This window comes from Pinus tabuliformis, chromosome 3_2 (genome assembly GCF_031772625.1).
Source record: "Pinus tabuliformis cultivar Carrire ecotype Pingquan chromosome 3_2, CPIR1, whole genome shotgun sequence".
In the NCBI taxonomy this organism is placed as follows: domain Eukaryota; kingdom Viridiplantae; phylum Streptophyta; class Pinopsida; order Pinales; family Pinaceae; genus Pinus; species Pinus tabuliformis.
In genome coordinates, this window is record NC_142302.1 from 141,315,004 (window position 1) to 141,333,437 (window position 18,434).

Genomic DNA, 18,434 nt, shown 5'->3' on the forward strand with positions numbered 1-18,434 from the left:
AATACCCTCCCAAATTTTGGCCTGCATCCAATTTCAGAGCCTTCCCTGGGTTTTTCGTTGATGTTTGCAAGCACTCGGCTCATCCCATGAGCTCGTGTTGAGTGTTTGCACCCTCCTCGCTTGACCGTTCATTGGACATATTTTTGCATGTTAGGCACAATGTCATGCTTGCAATCATGTTCTGGCCATGCACAAAGTCCGCCTTCATGTATACAAGTTGTATTTGCTATGTAAACATCCGTCGCACTCTCACACGAAGTTGTATGCATTGTCGTGCAAGTGTCGTCACAGTCATTCAACGATATATCACAAGTGTCATGCTTGTCGCTCGCACCATCGGTCAATCACACTGAGTATGTGTTGTATTCATGGTTCGAGACATCTTGTCATCAAGTCATGTTGAGCGTGTGTTCACAAGGTCATGCATGTACGAAGTCACTCGTTCACACACTTAGTCATTTTTATGAAGCTATGTCGACGGGACCAACTCCAATAGTCAGACCTTCGCTAAGCTCCACTATGCAGTTTAACCCCTTAGTGAACATGTAATGCTGCCCAGAAATGCATAGAGATTGAGGCTGCCTCCCAGGCAGTTTGCACTGTGCAATCCTGGAATCGACTTGACTGACTGTCACCCAGAACAACGCAAAAGTTTCCCAACAAGCCATCTCAATCTGTGTTGCTCGCAACCAAATCAACCAAGCTCGTAGTTGGTCAACAAGAGAGTTTGACCGAGCAGTGACCCCGGGCCTCACTGCTTCAAAAAATTGCACAGAAGCTGCCAAGCATGCTCGCTTCCGTTGACCGAAGAAACTATGCAGACATGCCAGACAGACACTTGTTTCCTGTCATTGCACTGCCCTAAAAAATTGCGCAGTTTTTCCAGCCAATCACCCTGTCAGCTGACCTGTCGCTTCTGCTGAAAACTTTGCATTTCTCATGAGAAGTCTCCCAGCTACCCAACATCCCGCTCAACTCAGAAACTGTGCAAGGATGTACAATAGGCCAACATCCTAGCTCTGCGCAATTTTTTCCAACAAACTCCCATAGCCTGCTGCTAGCTTCGCAGAAAAATTGCACAATTTTTTCTAGCAGCCTCCCATAGCCCGTTGCCAACTCCCCGAAGAAATTGCATAGTTTTTACCACCAATATCCCTCTGCTTCCTCCAATATCTCCTTGAAAAAATTAGGCAAATCTGCTCTCCAATTGAGCTAGTTCCAACAGACAGTCACTGCTAATCCGTATTGTCCATCTCAGCCTCCCAGTGACCTCTGCGCAATTTTCATGGACAGTGCCCAGAGTCTGCATCCCAGCTTGAAATGTGCTCTACACAGTTTCAGAGCCTTGTCATCTCTCTCGGTCACCTGCATCCAAAAGCACTCGACAGATTCATTCTTGTAAAATTGTATCACCCATCGCACTTGTGTGGACTATTCCGCTGGGTGTTGTACGTGCTATTTGTTCACCTTGTGTTTCTAACTACCGCATCCGTGTGGACTACTCCATCGGAAGCTACACATGTCCTGTTGTGTTGTGTGTCTCTAGTAGAGTTGAGACTATTCCCTTTCAAACCTGAGACTCACTTTCGCCCTCTCCCTCTGCAGTGAAAGAACTCTGACACAAGCGACACTAAGCACTCACCAGGCACGGGAACCTTGATGTTCAAAGATAAAGAAAACCACTCTCACGTGTTAACAAGCAAGAGCTAAGGCATATCTTTAAGATAATGGCAACCGGGCCATCGTACTGGATTTTTTGATGTTAGAATTCTATTGTGAACCACCAGTCAAACAAAACATTTTAATTTAAGTGGAATCTCCCACTTCCAAGACTTTTGAAACTATGAATATTTATATATTGAGCTTTGCCCCTATGAAATATGGATATAAATCTCTTTAACTGAGATCTGATCTTTATATGTGTGGCCTTCCCAAGTCATTTTGTCCTCTTTCTTTGTCAAGACTATTCCTGCTAGACTTAATTGTAAGATATACTCATCCCACTATGGTGCTAATTGCTCATGAAGACCAAGCTCACTAGCATTAAGCCAAAAATGCAATACTAGAAATGTGAACGGATCGACATAGGGCTAGTTAAGAAATAATAAACCCTTGTTATGTATATGACCGAGGATAGGAACAATAAGAGTATGATCTCCTGATAGTTCTTTAATGCCATCCAACCCTATTTCAATAATAATACCCATATTGACTTCCCATCTTGAATTCCCAAGTAACCAATGCTTAATCTTCATCATGTAGAAATTCTCACTGTAGATTAACCTGATAATGCAATATAACTAAAGCAAAATACTTTAATCTAGTTCTACAATCAAACTTGCGGAAGCTTAATAGATTTGAGCAAGATCAAGCAGAACACATATAACCAGAAGCAAAATCAATGCACATGAAACACAGAAGAATACTCTGGGGAAAGCCTCAGCTAAAAAACCCCACTATCTGTATTATCATACAAGTGGAAATATCTTAGGATTACACACAACTTTAGCTCTCACAGCTAGCCAGCTCTTAGTACAATCCTCACAGATGCTCACAGGAAAAATAGACTTCTCATTATGTCCTCCACACTGCCCTCCAAGCTCCTATTTCCTAGCGCAGTTTTTCCTGGGTGATCCTACTGTTACCATTGGTAACGCTGATCACTCACACTGATCTTACACCCTGTAAAACTACGCAAATCTCAAGGAATGAATTCATTCTGCAAAACTCTTGCAACTGATAGTACATTGTCCCTATCTTTAATCTCAACTGGGTATTTTTCTGAATAGACATGCATGAGTTATTTATGAGAGAATCTTTAGTTGATGATGATGATGATGATGATGGTTAACATCCACTAAGACCAAATTGATCTATCGGACCTACAATTTTTTTAGTTTTTAATTATCTGGCTCCTCGTCTTTCTTGGCGAGATTGGTGTTGTAACTTTCTTTTTTTTCTCTACGGTCTTCCAACTTCCTTTATCTTGCATCTCCTTCATCTCTTCTAGTTCTTGGGACATTGGTGTCTTAGCTTCGCGATCTATTGTGTTCGTCCTTTTGAAGATAGTCGGAGAAGAAGTTTGGTCTAGGAGATCTACTTTGCTGTTAAATAAAGATTTATTTTGTGTAGTATTCGAATCCTCATAACTGTTGATTTGCTGGGCGGGACTTTCTCCCTGCTTGTCTTGAGAGTTGTTTCTTTCTTACCCGATTTCTTGTGATTCAACGCTTTCTCTAGAGTATTCTTCTTTGATGACAATGTAGTGTTCTTTCTGTGCTCCTTCCCACCATGTAGATCTGTGATGGTTTCTTCTAACAGAATTTTTCTGGGAGGCTTTTGGGCAATTTTTGGCTAAATGGCCTGTCTCAAAGCAGGATCGACATCTGAAGAGGACACTTTCATAATCGAGTTTCTAGTTCCACACATAGTCTTTACTTGTTAGGATTATTTCAGCTGGGAATCCGGCACTGAAGTCCATTTCCACACAGATGCGTGCATAGGTGGTTCTGGCATATTCCTCTATTTCTGGGCACCTGTAGTAAAATTTCCCAATTGCATTTCCAATGGATTTTAGCGAGGAGAGATTCCAGAGATGCAAGGGTAGGCTTGGTAATATCACCCAAACTGGTGCTGAGGTTATGACTGCTGTAGAGGAATCGAATGATGGGTTCCATGGCTTCATGAATAGCCCTGATTTTTCCCAAAACCAAGGACCGGAGTCTAGAATACATTGTCTGCTTTCAGGATTTTCAAAATCTACTATAAAGAAACCCCTAGCACAAGGGTAGATATTAATTTCATCAGAAATGACAGGCTTCCATACCTCCGAGATCCAATTGTGGAGAGCTTTCAACTGCGGCCAAAAACCATTGAATCGGCAGATTAGGGCACTTTCGGAAAACTTCAAAGCCTCATCGAGTGAGGCTTGGACCACTTGGACAGTGGGAGCTGGGGCTTCACTGACAATATGGGCAGGAGTTTTCCCTCCAGAACCGGATGAGCCAACAGCTATTTTCGCGAAGCTAAGAGCCATATTTTACTTCCCCGTAGAACCCAGCCGCAGAAAAATAAGGCAGAAGATAAGATTAGATCTAGATCTAGCCGTAGAAGATTAGATCTAGAACCTAGCCGCCTAGATCCAGATCTAGCTGCAGAAGATTAAATCTAAAACCCAAAATGTACCAGGAAAAGTTTGGCAGAAGAGGTCGTTTTACGGTTTTTACAGTCGCACGATGAGATTTCTCATTCAAAATAGTTCGCCATGAATACTACGAATCACGTGGTCTTCTGCCTCTCGAACGCTTGGTTTTCATTTATGCCATGTACATTGACTGCTCAGCGGCCGCAGCAGCGAAGTTTGACATTTGGTCGCTCCTATTCTTCCCTTGCAACGCGCTGTTGTGTCTGTGTGGGGAAGCGAAATACTGTGAAGAGAGGGAGGCTCTGCCGGAGGTCGCCAACGCCCTCAGTAGGCTTGCAGACGACCCTTGAGTTTGTGCGAACCCAGATCCAGGAGCAGGAGTTCACGCGGAGTTTGATGCATGCATGCATTAACTAACTGAACTCACAATTAGTTCCTCAAACTGTTTGGAACTAATTTAACTGGACATAACTCAGTTAACTGAGCTAACTAATTATAACTCATACTTATCTCCTTAATTAAGGGATAATCTACTTAATTTAAGGGATAACTGTTGCATGACTTCACAAAGACTTCTAGCTTGAATTTCTCCAACTAATTAATCCAAGATGAATTAATTAATTATTTTTCAAGCAGCTGGTGAGACTAAATTTGAATTTTAATTCTCAATTTTAATTCAAGAACAAATTAAAATTGGAATATTCTTGTTGCCACATTTCAACACATCATACTCCTCCAAATATGATGCCACCTTCTTTTCATGAGCTCCTTCTTTAATCCAGGTCTCAAGATAATTATTTTTTACATATTTTTCTTTAATACTTTGCTACCAAATTCCTTTTCCCTCTAAATCTCTCCATAAGTTCTTAACTAGTAAATCCTTACTGAAATTTTTTGTATCCTTAATACCCCATCCTCCAACATCCTCATGCCAATAAATCATTTCTAGACATACTAAATGTATTTTCTTTTAAGTTTTGGACTAGCCCAAAGGAACTTTGAAATGATAGAATAAATTCTTTTTATAATATCTTTAGGCAGCTTGAAGAGATACATCCAATATAGTGATATATTCTATAAGACCGATTTAATCATAACCAAACTCCCTCCCAACGAAAGCCACTTATGTGACTAAAGAGACATCTTATGCTTTAAATTTATTACAAGCTGATTCCAATCCTTAATCTCATATCTATTTGGTTTAAAAAGAAACCAAGATATCTAAAACCACCATCCATAGAGATTGAAACCACCTCAAAAATTCTTGCAATCTCCAATATCATTGCCTTCTCCTTATCTGTCGAGATTAAGGTTGATTTTCCTTTGTTCATATATAATCCCGAGGTTTCCCTGAAGTTGGAAAGAATTTGATGAAAGGCATGCCATTCAGAAATTGTGGCCTTTCCTATGAAGAGGAGATAATCTACAAACATAAGATGCAATATTTTTATATTCTCAGTCATCCTACATCCTCTTATTATTCCCAAATAATGTGCTTCACTGATCCCTTTACTTAATCCGTCAATAACCAGAAGAAACAGAAGAGGGGATAGAGAACAACCTTGTTTAAGGCCCCTAGATGCCTAAAAGAAATCAATTGAAAGCCCTTACAACCTCCCAATCCACACTAACATAAGTTTTTATCAAGTCAATCCTCATAAGGCACACCTCCATTTAACAAGATTTGTTAGAATGAATGCATTCATGCGTGATTACCACTGCATCTTGAATATGTCTATTGTCTAAAAATCAAATTGCTTTAGAGAAATATGCCTTGACAATGTTGATTTAATGTGACTGGAAATGATATAGTCCTAAAATTAAAAAATGTAGACAATTTAGACATTTTGGGAATGAGAGCTACGATGGGATGGAATCTATAGAATATCTATAGATTTAATGTTATAAAAAAACCTTTATTGGAATTTGTTAGCTCCATTGTTGACTTGGAAACCATTGCATGAATGAAATACTTTTACCCTTTGTTGTATAAATATGTAATTTAATCTTCAACTTATTGGAACAACAAATTCCCCTGTGTGTTTCTCCTCTTCTCATAAAGGAGGATCAATATTATCATAGGGGAATGCACGCATAGTTGATCCAAATAAGAAAAAATAATATTACAACCACTAATGTCAATGTGGTATTCATTGAAATTGCAACCATTGTGCAAACGGCATGCCATAATTAGTTACATCACATGTAAAGAGGTATGTTATTGATCTCATCATATGTATAACAAGAAGTAAAAATAAAACTTTTTTTTCTATGTGGTTTACAGAAACTACTACATCTGTGAAATATTTGTATCAGGTAGATCCACCCGAAGGGATACTTCCTGCGAGCTCAACCACGGAGTCTGACCTCAAAAGTGTCGAGAGATTTGAATCTATAGCCTCTCTTTTTTTTTTGTAAATTGATCAGGGGAATTTTAAGGTCTAAAATGGGCCTCCTAAGAAAAATCTACAACCAAAATAAACTTTATAAGAACCAATATGATTCTAGATGATGATGTCAACCATGGGGGATGATTCACCATTTTTGGAGTAAAAAAGTAAAAAGATTATAAAATAATAAAACTATTTTTTCAACTCGTATTTTCAACTTATCTCCCTAAAGTTTTACTCCAATTTCGAGTGGGAGTACTTGTTGGATGCAAAATTTAACTCCTCATCCAAAGAGTACCCATGTTGTATACTTTTGATGGACCCTGCTACACGAAAAATGAGAAATACATGAAAAAACGTGATTGCAATCATGTTTTTCATGTTTCTCTCATTTTTCATGTATTGGGGTCCATTGAAAGTATGCAACATGGGTACTCCTTGGATGAGGAATCAAATTATGCATCCAACAAGTGTTTTCGCTCGAAATTTGAGTAAATCCATAGGGATATAAGTTGAAAATACCAGTTGAAAAAATAGTTTTTTTTCCCCTCTAAAATTTGATGATGTAATCTAAACTTATTTTATTATTCCCACTATTATTTTATAATTTCCTTAAGAGACCCATTTTAGACCTCAAAATTCCCCTAATGTCTATTAATATGAGGAGAAGAAAAGTTTACATTGCAACCACTTCCTCAATGCTTTCCAAAAACATTCATCTGAGTAGACATGCTTTGAACTATTAAAAAAGAAAAAGGCTAGAATATCCTAAAACTGAGTTTTATGCCTATCTAATTTTTCTACTAGAAACTAAAATAAGTTTGCTATTATAAACTATAACTCTTTGGAAAAGAAAAACTATCTACCGCAATACATATATATGTCAAAATAACGAAAACTGACTACATCCTGAGAGTAAACAACCCCAATTTTATCCCTTGTAGACCAACACTCAAATTTCTTGGTGGACTTTTTAGTCCAAGATTATGATTGATGATGTGGTAGTAGTGTTGGCCTGAGGATAGGCTTGAGCTGGATCATTGATTACAGTAGGCCCCTAATGGTTTTCGTTCAACTATGTCTGAGTCAGAGACGACATAACATTCTATGCGAGACAACCAAACAACTATGTCATCCAAGTTGTATCTAATGTCTCCCATATTTCTCTTTAAATCCCCCTGACCAACAAAGAGCTTGTAGTTGTCTACTTGCTTGTCTCTGATGACCATTCTGAGAAGCGTTTTGATGGTGTAGATTGATGGAATGAAGGAAGTGGATCCTTTGGTTGCGAAACTTCCCCGGGTCTGATACCCACTTGAGGCTACTTCCTCTTAGCTTTGAGTTTGAGAAGTAAACCTGATCTTCGAATTCCTTAGCCTCGAGCTGAATAATTTATTTTCAAACCTCCAGTGGCGCAAATTCAAAGAAGTTTGTTACTGATTCCCAACCAATCAATCTCTGATGACACATTGAAAGGAGACCTCGAAGTGTCGCCTCTGCCAGTGAGAGTGCATAACCGTGGCGTCATGACAATAATAAACCTACAATACAAAGAGCTAACACTGGTGGTAGAACAACCCACTTGAATGGACTTGGATACATGAAGGTACAACAAGGTGACAAGAGGGTTCAATAGACGTAATGGTTCACCTGTTGAGAAATGGCAACAAGAAATTCCATTTTAATTTGTCCTTGAATTAAACTGTGGATTAAAATAGAATTATTTTCTCATAGCAATTTGAAAATAATTAATTAAGTTTAATTAACTTAGTTAATTTAGGAAATTCGAATTGGAAGTCTTTTAGAAGACATGTAGATGTTCTTCCTAACTTATAGGAGTTAAGGATGAGTTATGAATGAGTTGTAATAAGTTAACTCAATTTATTGAGTTAAGTCCAGTTAAATTAGTTCCAATCAGTTTCAGGAACTAATAGTGAGTAAACAGTCAGTTGGGACACTAGTGACCTAATTTGTGCTACTCTAGTTAACTGAAGATTCCACCATCAGAAATTCATGCATGTTGATTCAATTGAGACTAGAGTGCAGGGACAGTGTACTATTTGTTTTAGATTTTTCTGAGTTGCACTGATAGTGCATGCAATCAGGAATTGATCCTTGAGGGATTGTGCTATTTTTAGAGGCTTTATTTCTCTTTAAATACAAGCTATCATTCATAGGAATTACACATTGGAATAGAGACTTGGAGAGCTTATGAATTGGCTAAGCTTTGGCCTTGAGCTTGCTTATGAGTTGGAAATTGAATTTTTTGAGTGCTGGGATTGTTCTAGAGAGAACAAGCATTGTAATTTCATCTTGATTTTTTGGATTAATACAAAACAGATAGTGGGGTTTTGAGCTGTGGCTTTCCCCATATATTTATTGTGTTATGTGCCTTTGATTCTCCTCCTCTATTGATTATTGTTTGCTCAGTGTTTATGGGCTTCCGTTGTAAAGAGTAGAAGTATATTCTTGTCTCTTGTTTTAGTATATTACATGAGCTTGTGAATCTACAGGATTTTCTACATCACCGTTAACTTTCAAGTTTACATTGCAACAAATCCCAATGGCCCAATTAAAACCAAATGGAGAAGGTACCATGGTACTAACCTCCGCACACCAAAACAGGACAGGGGAAGGAAACCCTGACAGGGTCCAAGTTATCGGAAGCTGCCAAGGGAAGGACTGCAACATGTTCAAACGAAGGTCCAAACCTGGAATTATGAAGAAAAAGAACAAAGAACATTGACCCTTGTGAGAAGTAAACAATAGAGCTTGACAAGAGAGAAAACATGAGTGGTTACCAGCAAACAATGTATAACCCACTGTTAACTTAACTTCAATAGGATGACACGTAAGCACAATCACTGTAGACCCAAGATTGAATTTAAAGAGACCGATCGACCTTTGCAAGACAATAACCAAACGTTGCTTAGACACTTTGAAAGAGATAGGTTGAGAGATTACCCTAGTACCCAATGAGCACCCAACAATGATAAAGCTGGCGTAGGAACAATATTTAATCATATAAGCTGACAACAACTAACAAATACCTCTGCTGGAGCATTCCTTAATAATAACAATGAAGGCATGGAAGCAAATACGTCTGTATTTGTGTGCAACATGAGAATGTTGCCAATATATAGAGAGTTGTAACGTGACCCAAAACCTCTGCCACCCTGAAACCATAGCCATGCAAATATAAATCCCCTGAGACGTAAGTGTATGAGCATGTGGTATAAGGAGAGGTGCTGGTATGCTTTCCATTGTGAGTTGGGTGTATAGAATGAAGCCATAGGCTTGCCTTCCAATATTGTGCCAATACTATGAACCATAATTTGCTCATAAATAAGCTTATCTCAACTATCAAAGGAGAGCACAGAGCATCTAATCCGTCATGAGAGGGGCAACCCATCTCCAAGCCGGCATAAGGGAATGTATAGTCGAGCATTTTACCACACATGGGGATTAACGCTCGCAACTGCATGCTAAATCGCTTTGACTAACACATTTACGAATTGTGATGTGATATAAAATCTTGCCACACTAGTGTTCCATGTGTCCAGATATAAAGCACATCGCTACAACCAAACAAAGGCCACCTCCTTAATGACCAACCAAATTTTATGCATACCCATTATGATGAACTCATTATGAAAATACCACCAATAGCATACCCATTATGATGAACTCATTATGAAAATACCACCAATAAGTCTTAATAACAGAGAAGAACATTCTTCGTTCAAAATCCGAGTGTCTTATAGCTATAACTAAGTGGCCGTACAAAAATCTTTAACATATATCCTCTCAATAATAAATATTTCTTAACTATAAAGACTTCACCAATTAAACTTAACTCAAGACTAATAATCACACGACTTGATGCTAGACCCACTAACAATAACAACGTGCAATGTGGCGTCTTAGGAACTCTTTTATATTTGTATCTGCCATTAAAAATAACAACGTGCACTGTGGCGTCTTAGGAATTCTTTTATATTTATATCTTCCATTCAAATCACGGACTCCAATAAAATATGTTTAATGTTTTGGAGTTTCTTTCTTCATTACGGTTGCATGTTACCAGGTTCCATATTGTGAAGTTAACAAAACCCAATTTATTTTAGCACTCTCACACTCAGAAGCACATACAATCATCTGGATAATTAGGATAGGTGTTAACTCCAAATTTAAGGTGTTAATGTGAGTTAACTTCTCATAAATATAATTGGAAACCGCTTTCATGTGAAACTCGGATTGCTTACTTTATTTTGGTGACATCTCACTCAACTTCTTGTAAGCTTCTCGTAAGCATAAACATATTCACAACTTTATATATATATTAATTATAGTGTATAAATGGGCGTTTTATCATTATCAGTAAAGATTTCACTTAAATAAATACTAGCATTTGCACCAGATGTTGCAAAGGAAACACTGTAAGGCATAAATTGAGGAACAATCCCAACATGGGAATAGGAAAATCTACATAAGATACAAATATGTAGCATAAATGAAATTCTAAAGATATATAAATTAAAGTTGATTTAGGGTGCCTAAGTCTATATTTTTTTTTAATTATTGAATTAATATTGCATATAAATCTCATAAAATTCAACCAACTTATAATTGAGGGCTCTGATCTCTAAGTTTGACTTTGGGTCATTAACATGGTAATGCCCTGTCTCAACCACTAAACCACATAACAACAAACAAAAGACTGCAAAATGTTACGATCATTACTATAGTAAACCCAATGACTCTACACACAAGAATTTATTGTTTACTTGAAGAGAATATTGCTTAACCATATCCACAAAAAGATTGCAAGGTGGAAAGCATTATGCAGAATAGAATCTCTGTTATTATAACTTGTAAGTTGTAGCATTGTTCCAACCAATAGAACTATCTTCACATTTTGGAAGATCAAATGGAAATAAGTTTTGAAGAATTCAATCAGAAAACGTCCAAGATCATTGGATCACATGATTAATGGTACCCTGTCCTATGAATCTAATATTTTTATGCACTTACAATTAAGGGAGAAAACAAGGTCCAAACAATGTATACCACAGGGACCAATAAATAGTATATTTGATAATCCTTGCTAGGATCAGAAAAAAGAACATTACTTCTCCTTAAATCCTTCACAGTCAAATTATACAATTGTTATACAACACAAGGCCCATGCTGTTGTCAATCAAGAAATAGTTATGATCGAGAATGCGACCAGATTCCTTCAATCTCATACAGTGATTAATGCACCAATTATACAATTGTTGTACAACACAAGGCTCATGCTATTGTCAATCAAGCAATAGTTCTGATCGAGAATGTGACAGATTCCTTCAATCACATAGAGTGATTAATGCACTAAACATAGGTGTACTAGTTGCAATGACTTATATATCATTTTAGTGATGTTGTCATGTCAAAATCAATGTGATACAATTAAGTCACCTTTAAGAAGAACCTCATTGCAATTTCTATACAAGGATGTCTGTCCTATCATTACTCATTCTAACTAAAATAACTTTAGTGCTCACTGTTAAAACCTGGACCACAATATGTAAGTATGATGTAGTTTTGTAGAACAAATCTTCCACAATAGCCTCAAGAAAGGACACAGATTGGTGTTGGACTATTTTTCTTGGATAAGCTTAAACTGGGCATACAAAATTCACTCATACCAAGGGATAGTTGAAAGCTTGGACATTGCCAAGTCACAGAAGCTGCCTCATATTTGTAAGTTCATATCTTTGTATTTGTTTGCAACAAATGTTTGGACTTACCCTCAGAATTGTGTCAAGGTTTTAACCTTAAGAATGTGGCAATAATTCTCACAAATCTACCTTCCAAATGTCCTTAAGAGGAGTCAAAATAAACCCATCATTTGTGCCCTAGTGGGTGTCTCGTTAGGGCATCATTGTTCAACCTTAAATTCTTGGATTAGCTTGTTGTACAACACAAGGTTCATGCTGTTGTCAATCAAGCAATAGTTCTAATAGAGAATTCCATGAGATTCCTTCAATCTCATACAGTGATTAATGCACCAAACATAGGTGTACCAGATGCAACGACTTATATCATTTTACTGATGTTGTCATGTCAAAATCAATGTGATACAATTAAGTCACCTTTAAGAAAAATATCATTGCAATTTCTATACAAGGTTGTTTGTCCTATCATTACTCATTCTGACTTACCCTCATAATTATGCCAAGACTTTAACCTTAAAAAAGTGTCAAGCATTCCCACAAAGATTATACATTACCAACTCACAGGAGCTACCTCAGATTTGTAAGTTCATATCTTTATATTTTTTTGCAACAACTCTCTGGACATACCCTCAGAATTATGCCAAGACTTTAACCTTAAAAATGTCTCAAGAATTCTCACAAATATTCCTTCCAAATGTCCTTAAGATGATTCAAAATAAACCCATCGTTTATGCCCTATTGGGTGTCTGGTTAGGGCATCACTGTTCAACTTTAAATTCTTGGATTAGCTTCACGAATTAGGCTCCAAATGCTTGCTTCATCCACAGACCAGTCAATTACCTTTTATAAATATTTTGTTTGAGCATTGGAGCTCAATAACATTTACAAAATTATAAAAAGTTTATCTCCAATCATTTTTTTCTTTTCTTTTTCTTTTTCTGGTTTCCACTTATTAATACCTAAAACAATTTTAAAACATTAAAAAAACATTTCCAAATAATTTTTATTTCCATTTTTATAATCAAAACTAAATTTCCATTTCTCCACTTGTAAGCCAAATGTATAGCAAAACAAAACCTGATATTTGTTAGGTTGTTCACCTCTTTTATTGTCAGACTTCACGAATTAGGCTCCAAATGCTTGCTTCATCCACAGACCAGTCAATTACCTTTTATAAATATTTTGTTTGAGCAATTGAGCTCAATAACATTTACAAAATTATAAAAAGCTTATCTCCAATCATTTTTTTTCTTTTCTTTTTCTTTTTCTGGTTTCCACTTATTAATACCTAAAACAATTTTAAAACATTAAAAAAACATTTCCAAATCATTTTTATTTCCATTTTTATAATCAAAACTAAATTTCCATTTCTCCACTTGTAAACCAAATGTATAGCAAAACAAAACCAAGAGTGCTGATATTCGTTAGGTTGTTCACCTCTTTTATTGTCAGAATTTTGAGCAGGTTATCAACTTCACACTATTCATTGATTTTACATTTATATAAAGGTTCCACACTTTAGATGTCTTTTGATTGAATTATGGATTTTTTAATAACTTTATTGATGAACAATTTCCATGAAAACATTTTTTTTAAGAGATTTTAATGTGACAGATTGTAAGTAAATAACAGAGCTAAAATTAGGTATAGATTTCAAATGGCGGTTGTCAAAATCTCAATTTGGTATGCCCTATCTTAATCTATTTTATCTAAAATTTAAAATTTATTAAATCATATTAATGAGAGAGAAATTTACCAACAAAAAAAATGAAGTAAAACATACAAAAAAAGACAGAAGTAAAAGATATAAGATCCAGATTAGAATTAGTATACATGAAGAACCATATAGATAGCATAAGCGTTAATAACATATGCTCTAATATCTTTTTATAAAAAGTAATCATTCTTACAACAGTTGCTTTCTTGATACCACACAACAGAGATTTCAGCTAAGTATCCATATTAGAATTAGTATACATGAAGAACCATATAGATAGCATAAGCATTAATAACATATGCTCTAATATCTTTTTATAAAAAGTAATCATTCTTATAACGGCTGCTCTCTTCATACCACACAACAAAGATTTTAGCTAAGTATTCTACGATAATTGCAAACAAAAGCACTTAGCTCTGTGTTGTGAAGGGAGGAAGGCATCACGTTTCTAGTTGTTTCCCTTTGTTTCATCTTTTTATAAAAAGTAATCATTCTTATAACGGCTGCTCTCTTCATACCACACAACAGAGATTTCAACTATTCTACGATAAGTGCACACCTAAGCACTTAGCTCTGTGTTGTGAAAGGAGGAAGGCATCACGTTTCTAGTTGTTTCCCTTTGTTTCATCTACATAGAGATCAACAGATATGTCATTGGAGAAATAAAACCTATAATTTTATTATTTAAAAACTAAAACTAATAAAAATGAAAAAATAATGGAAAACTTATATATCGATTTGATCCGCTTATTCTTATGAAGACATTTGTCTACATTTATATGGACTATCCAAATCAATTTTTCGGAGTTAAGTTTTTGAGATTTTTTTTGGCATCAATTCATGTCCAGGCTTTTCGTAAAAAGATAACTAGATATATGAGGATTTGATTTTTTTTATTCCTCAAGAGGCATCTATAAACGCTAGATTATAAGGAGTATTTGAATTGAATTTTTAAAACAAATTTTTGAATTTATGCAAAGAAAAGGTTATTTCAATCCCATTTAAAGTAGTAACACATGATATTAATCGAAATTCAACAATGGCATTCAGACTTATATTGTTTTTTATGTTGTTTTGAATGAAAATACGAAGTTTTCATGGTCATGGTTTCTTCATAAATCAGTATAATTTGTATAAATTCATGATTACTTTTTGTGTTACATGAAAGCTCAATCTATTTATTTTGAATTTGGAATCAAGAGGCAAGCCGACGCTTCTCTAATACCAACTTCAATGGACGTGCACAAACTGTGAAAGATGAAGAAAGCTATAACTTCCCAAGTGGGTGTTCTTGTCTCTGTGATGCAACAGAAAAGGAGTTTATGGATCAATCCAAAAACCAAAAAAACTCAACAAAATTGCAACTACTCATGCCCAAATAAAAGGCTTCTCTACAGCTTTTGTTTGCCCTTTTCCTCCATTTCTCTTCTCTAATTGGAGGGCGGTCACCGAACTGAACAAGGTACTCAATTTACATCATGTTAAGAGGAGCCATTCTTTATTTATTTGTGGGATTGAACATATGACCTTCCCGCGATAAATGCCTTTGACCAATCAACGTCTGTGAATGAAACATGATAAGGGTTTCTGGTTCAATGGGCTGCCTGCCAGTAATAAGCGTAATAAGCTCCAGTAGAATCACACCAGGTGTTGAATCTAAGCATTCTCTCCACTAAATCAACTGCATCGTCTTCGGCCCCAAGTAAGTGCCATCAAAGGAGTTTGAGGGGGATCGTTGTCGAAATGCGTTCTAAAATAATGGCGGTTACTTTCAAGCTCAATAAACTCCAGCGTATCCTAGGAATTATCGTGAGAATCTTTTGTAGCTGCTTCAATTGAGTCTCGGGGTGATCAGTAGACAGATAGTAGCAAGAATTATACACACAAACCTTTCAACAGTAGACATGTAACCCATTTCTGCTGCAATTGATCAATAAATGGCTACAAAAATCTCAAAATTTGAGACAACTTCCAAAAAATGAGCATCATTAAGTTCGTTATTTTCATTATGAAAACTATCATAACTTTTTGAATTCAAACTATGATTCCATGTTGTTGTTATGGAGCTTAGCTAGGACTCCCACGAGAGGAGCATTGATATACATCGTGGGATCGTACATAATTTACGCAGTCACATACAATAATACTCACCAAACGACCCATATAGAAATACTGTATTTCTTTGTAAACATATCAATAGCATTATCGTTGGATTTCCTTACTGGAGATGCTAAATGCTGATAATGCACTTCAAGATATTTGGAAAAAATCTCTGGTTTATCTTTGTAAACACATTAAAATCACTATTGTTGAATTTCTTTATTTGGAATCTCAATCTGCTGAAATTTATTTATTGGAGATGTGGATATAACCAATCTCAAAGATTCTGTAACAATCTCACACTCATCACTCACTGCGATATATATTCACAGTTTCCATAACCTGCACACCAAAAAACACACTCTCAATCAGTTACCCTACTGAACAAAGAAACTCGCCAGTATTGATAGAATATCCTCTGTTGTAGCTACCAAGAATTATGAAAGTATGCATGTAGAATGATTGTGGAAAGAGACACAGTGCTCTACAATCATACCCACCTTATCCTCTGGGTTTCTACCTAGTGACATAGCCCAGGACTAAACAACACTTTACCAATCTGCTTACACCCCAAGGGCAGAGCACCCTGATTCTCGAGGGATACATCAAAAGCAAGCAATTAAGAACAGAAGAATACAAGCCCACTTACCTGCAACAAACAAGGGGAAGGATGTGAAAGCCATAACAAAAAGAGGGCTTGCAGCCTGAGCTTGTAAGAAATGTGTGCCATTGTAGAAATACAAACAACTTTTGACTGGGGTGCTCTCTACTATTTGATGGCCCTCCTTGCAATATGTGTGAAGTAGAAGGATTTGCGGGATTTGCAGGATCAAGTCAGGAAACAACATTTCTAAAACATTCATGAATAAATGGCAATACCAAAATGAGAAAATATTGTTATTACATTTTGGATTTGTCCATTTGTGAGAGCAGAATCTCCTCTCCACCTTATCCTCTAGCTACTACTGGACTGTATGTTGAGCCTACAAAAACATAATAGATTTATGCAGAGCATCTTTGTAGTCAAACTCACCCAACACAAACTGATGATCAACAGACACACATTAGCAAGAATTATACACACAAACCTTTCAATAGTAGACCTGTAACCCATTTCTGCTGCAATTGATCAATAAATGGCTACAAAAATCTCAAAATTTGAGACTACTACTATTATTCAAAGTCACTTAAATATTATTATTGTTATATAAATATCTAAACTCATTTTATAATACTTTAAAGATAACAATTTTCAGATATTTAATCCCTAAATCCTTTCTTCCCATTCTTAATGACTTTTGCAATTGGAAATAGGGTTTCGCAATGAGGTTCCCTCTGCATTAAACTCTACAATTGACCCATCACGGTTAGTGTTAGAGTCCTTGGAGGGGTTTTATTCTCTTGAACAAAATTCAAGTGACAAGAAAGAGACTGGGCTCCCGGCTCTACATCGAGCCTGTACATTATTACTGGAATCTCTTCTACCTGTTTTGGAAGATCCTATTTTGGGTTTTGAACATCCAGTTCTGCCCTTAAATATAAAGGAGCAAGCCAAAAGTATTGCACATGAATGGAAGTCGAAGATAAACCTTGAAGGAGATGTTTCCAATGGCAGTTCGTTGGAGGCCCAGACCTTCTTGCAACTTTTAGCTACTTTTGGAATTGCATCAGATTTTGATAAAGATGACTTATGGACGCTTGTTCTTGCAGTTGCACGGCGCAGGCAGACACCTGAACTCTGTTGTTCCATTGGACTTGAATAAAAAATGCCAGGTTGGTTGGCTGGTGTTCTAGCCTCAGTGGCTAGGCTAGCAAAATTTCCCATCCATTTTGGTAGATAGGATTTTTGTTGTTTTTCTGGAATTCATGGTTGGCTTGGTTTTTTTGAGGGACTAGTGGATTTTATCAATATACTTGGTTGTGGCTGATTGAGTTGAAGATAAATTTTGGTAATCCCGGTTGTAGTAAACGTTCCCAATGTTTTTTGTTTAGTCTAGTGAACGAGTTTCTAAGTTGATGGGGTTGGTAGTCTTTTCTTTAGATCTCAACATTTCATATGCAAGGCAGATACTGAGTGGCCTCTACTAGGTAGACATATTTTTATGAGGTAGAAAGTTGTACGTAAGTTATTTTGTTGATATTAATAAAGGCACCTGAAGATGATCAACTATGGTAAAGTGTCATAAGGCCTTTCATGAGTGGGGAACTGTTTACTTACAAAAATGGTCGCACGCTGACATAGCTATTATAAAATTTATTTATTGGAGATGTGGATATAACCAATCTCAAATATTCTGTAACAATCTCACACTCATCACTCACTGCGATATATATTCACAATTTCCATAACCTACACACCAAAA

The 18,434-nt window shown here is 36.4% G+C and overlaps 1 protein-coding gene across 1 annotated transcript; it reads left to right on the plus strand.

The window, feature by feature from the left end:
- Positions 1-4,323: 4,323 nt before the first annotated feature.
- On the plus strand, positions 4,324-17,834 carry LOC149180220 (FRIGIDA-like protein 3). The gene is made up of 2 exons (XM_089413809.1): positions 4,324-4,471; positions 17,386-17,834. The coding sequence occupies exons 1-2, from the start codon at positions 4,324-4,326 to the stop codon at positions 17,832-17,834; spliced, it is 597 nt and encodes a 198-aa protein (XP_089269935.1).
- Positions 17,835-18,434: the final 600 nt, after the last annotated feature.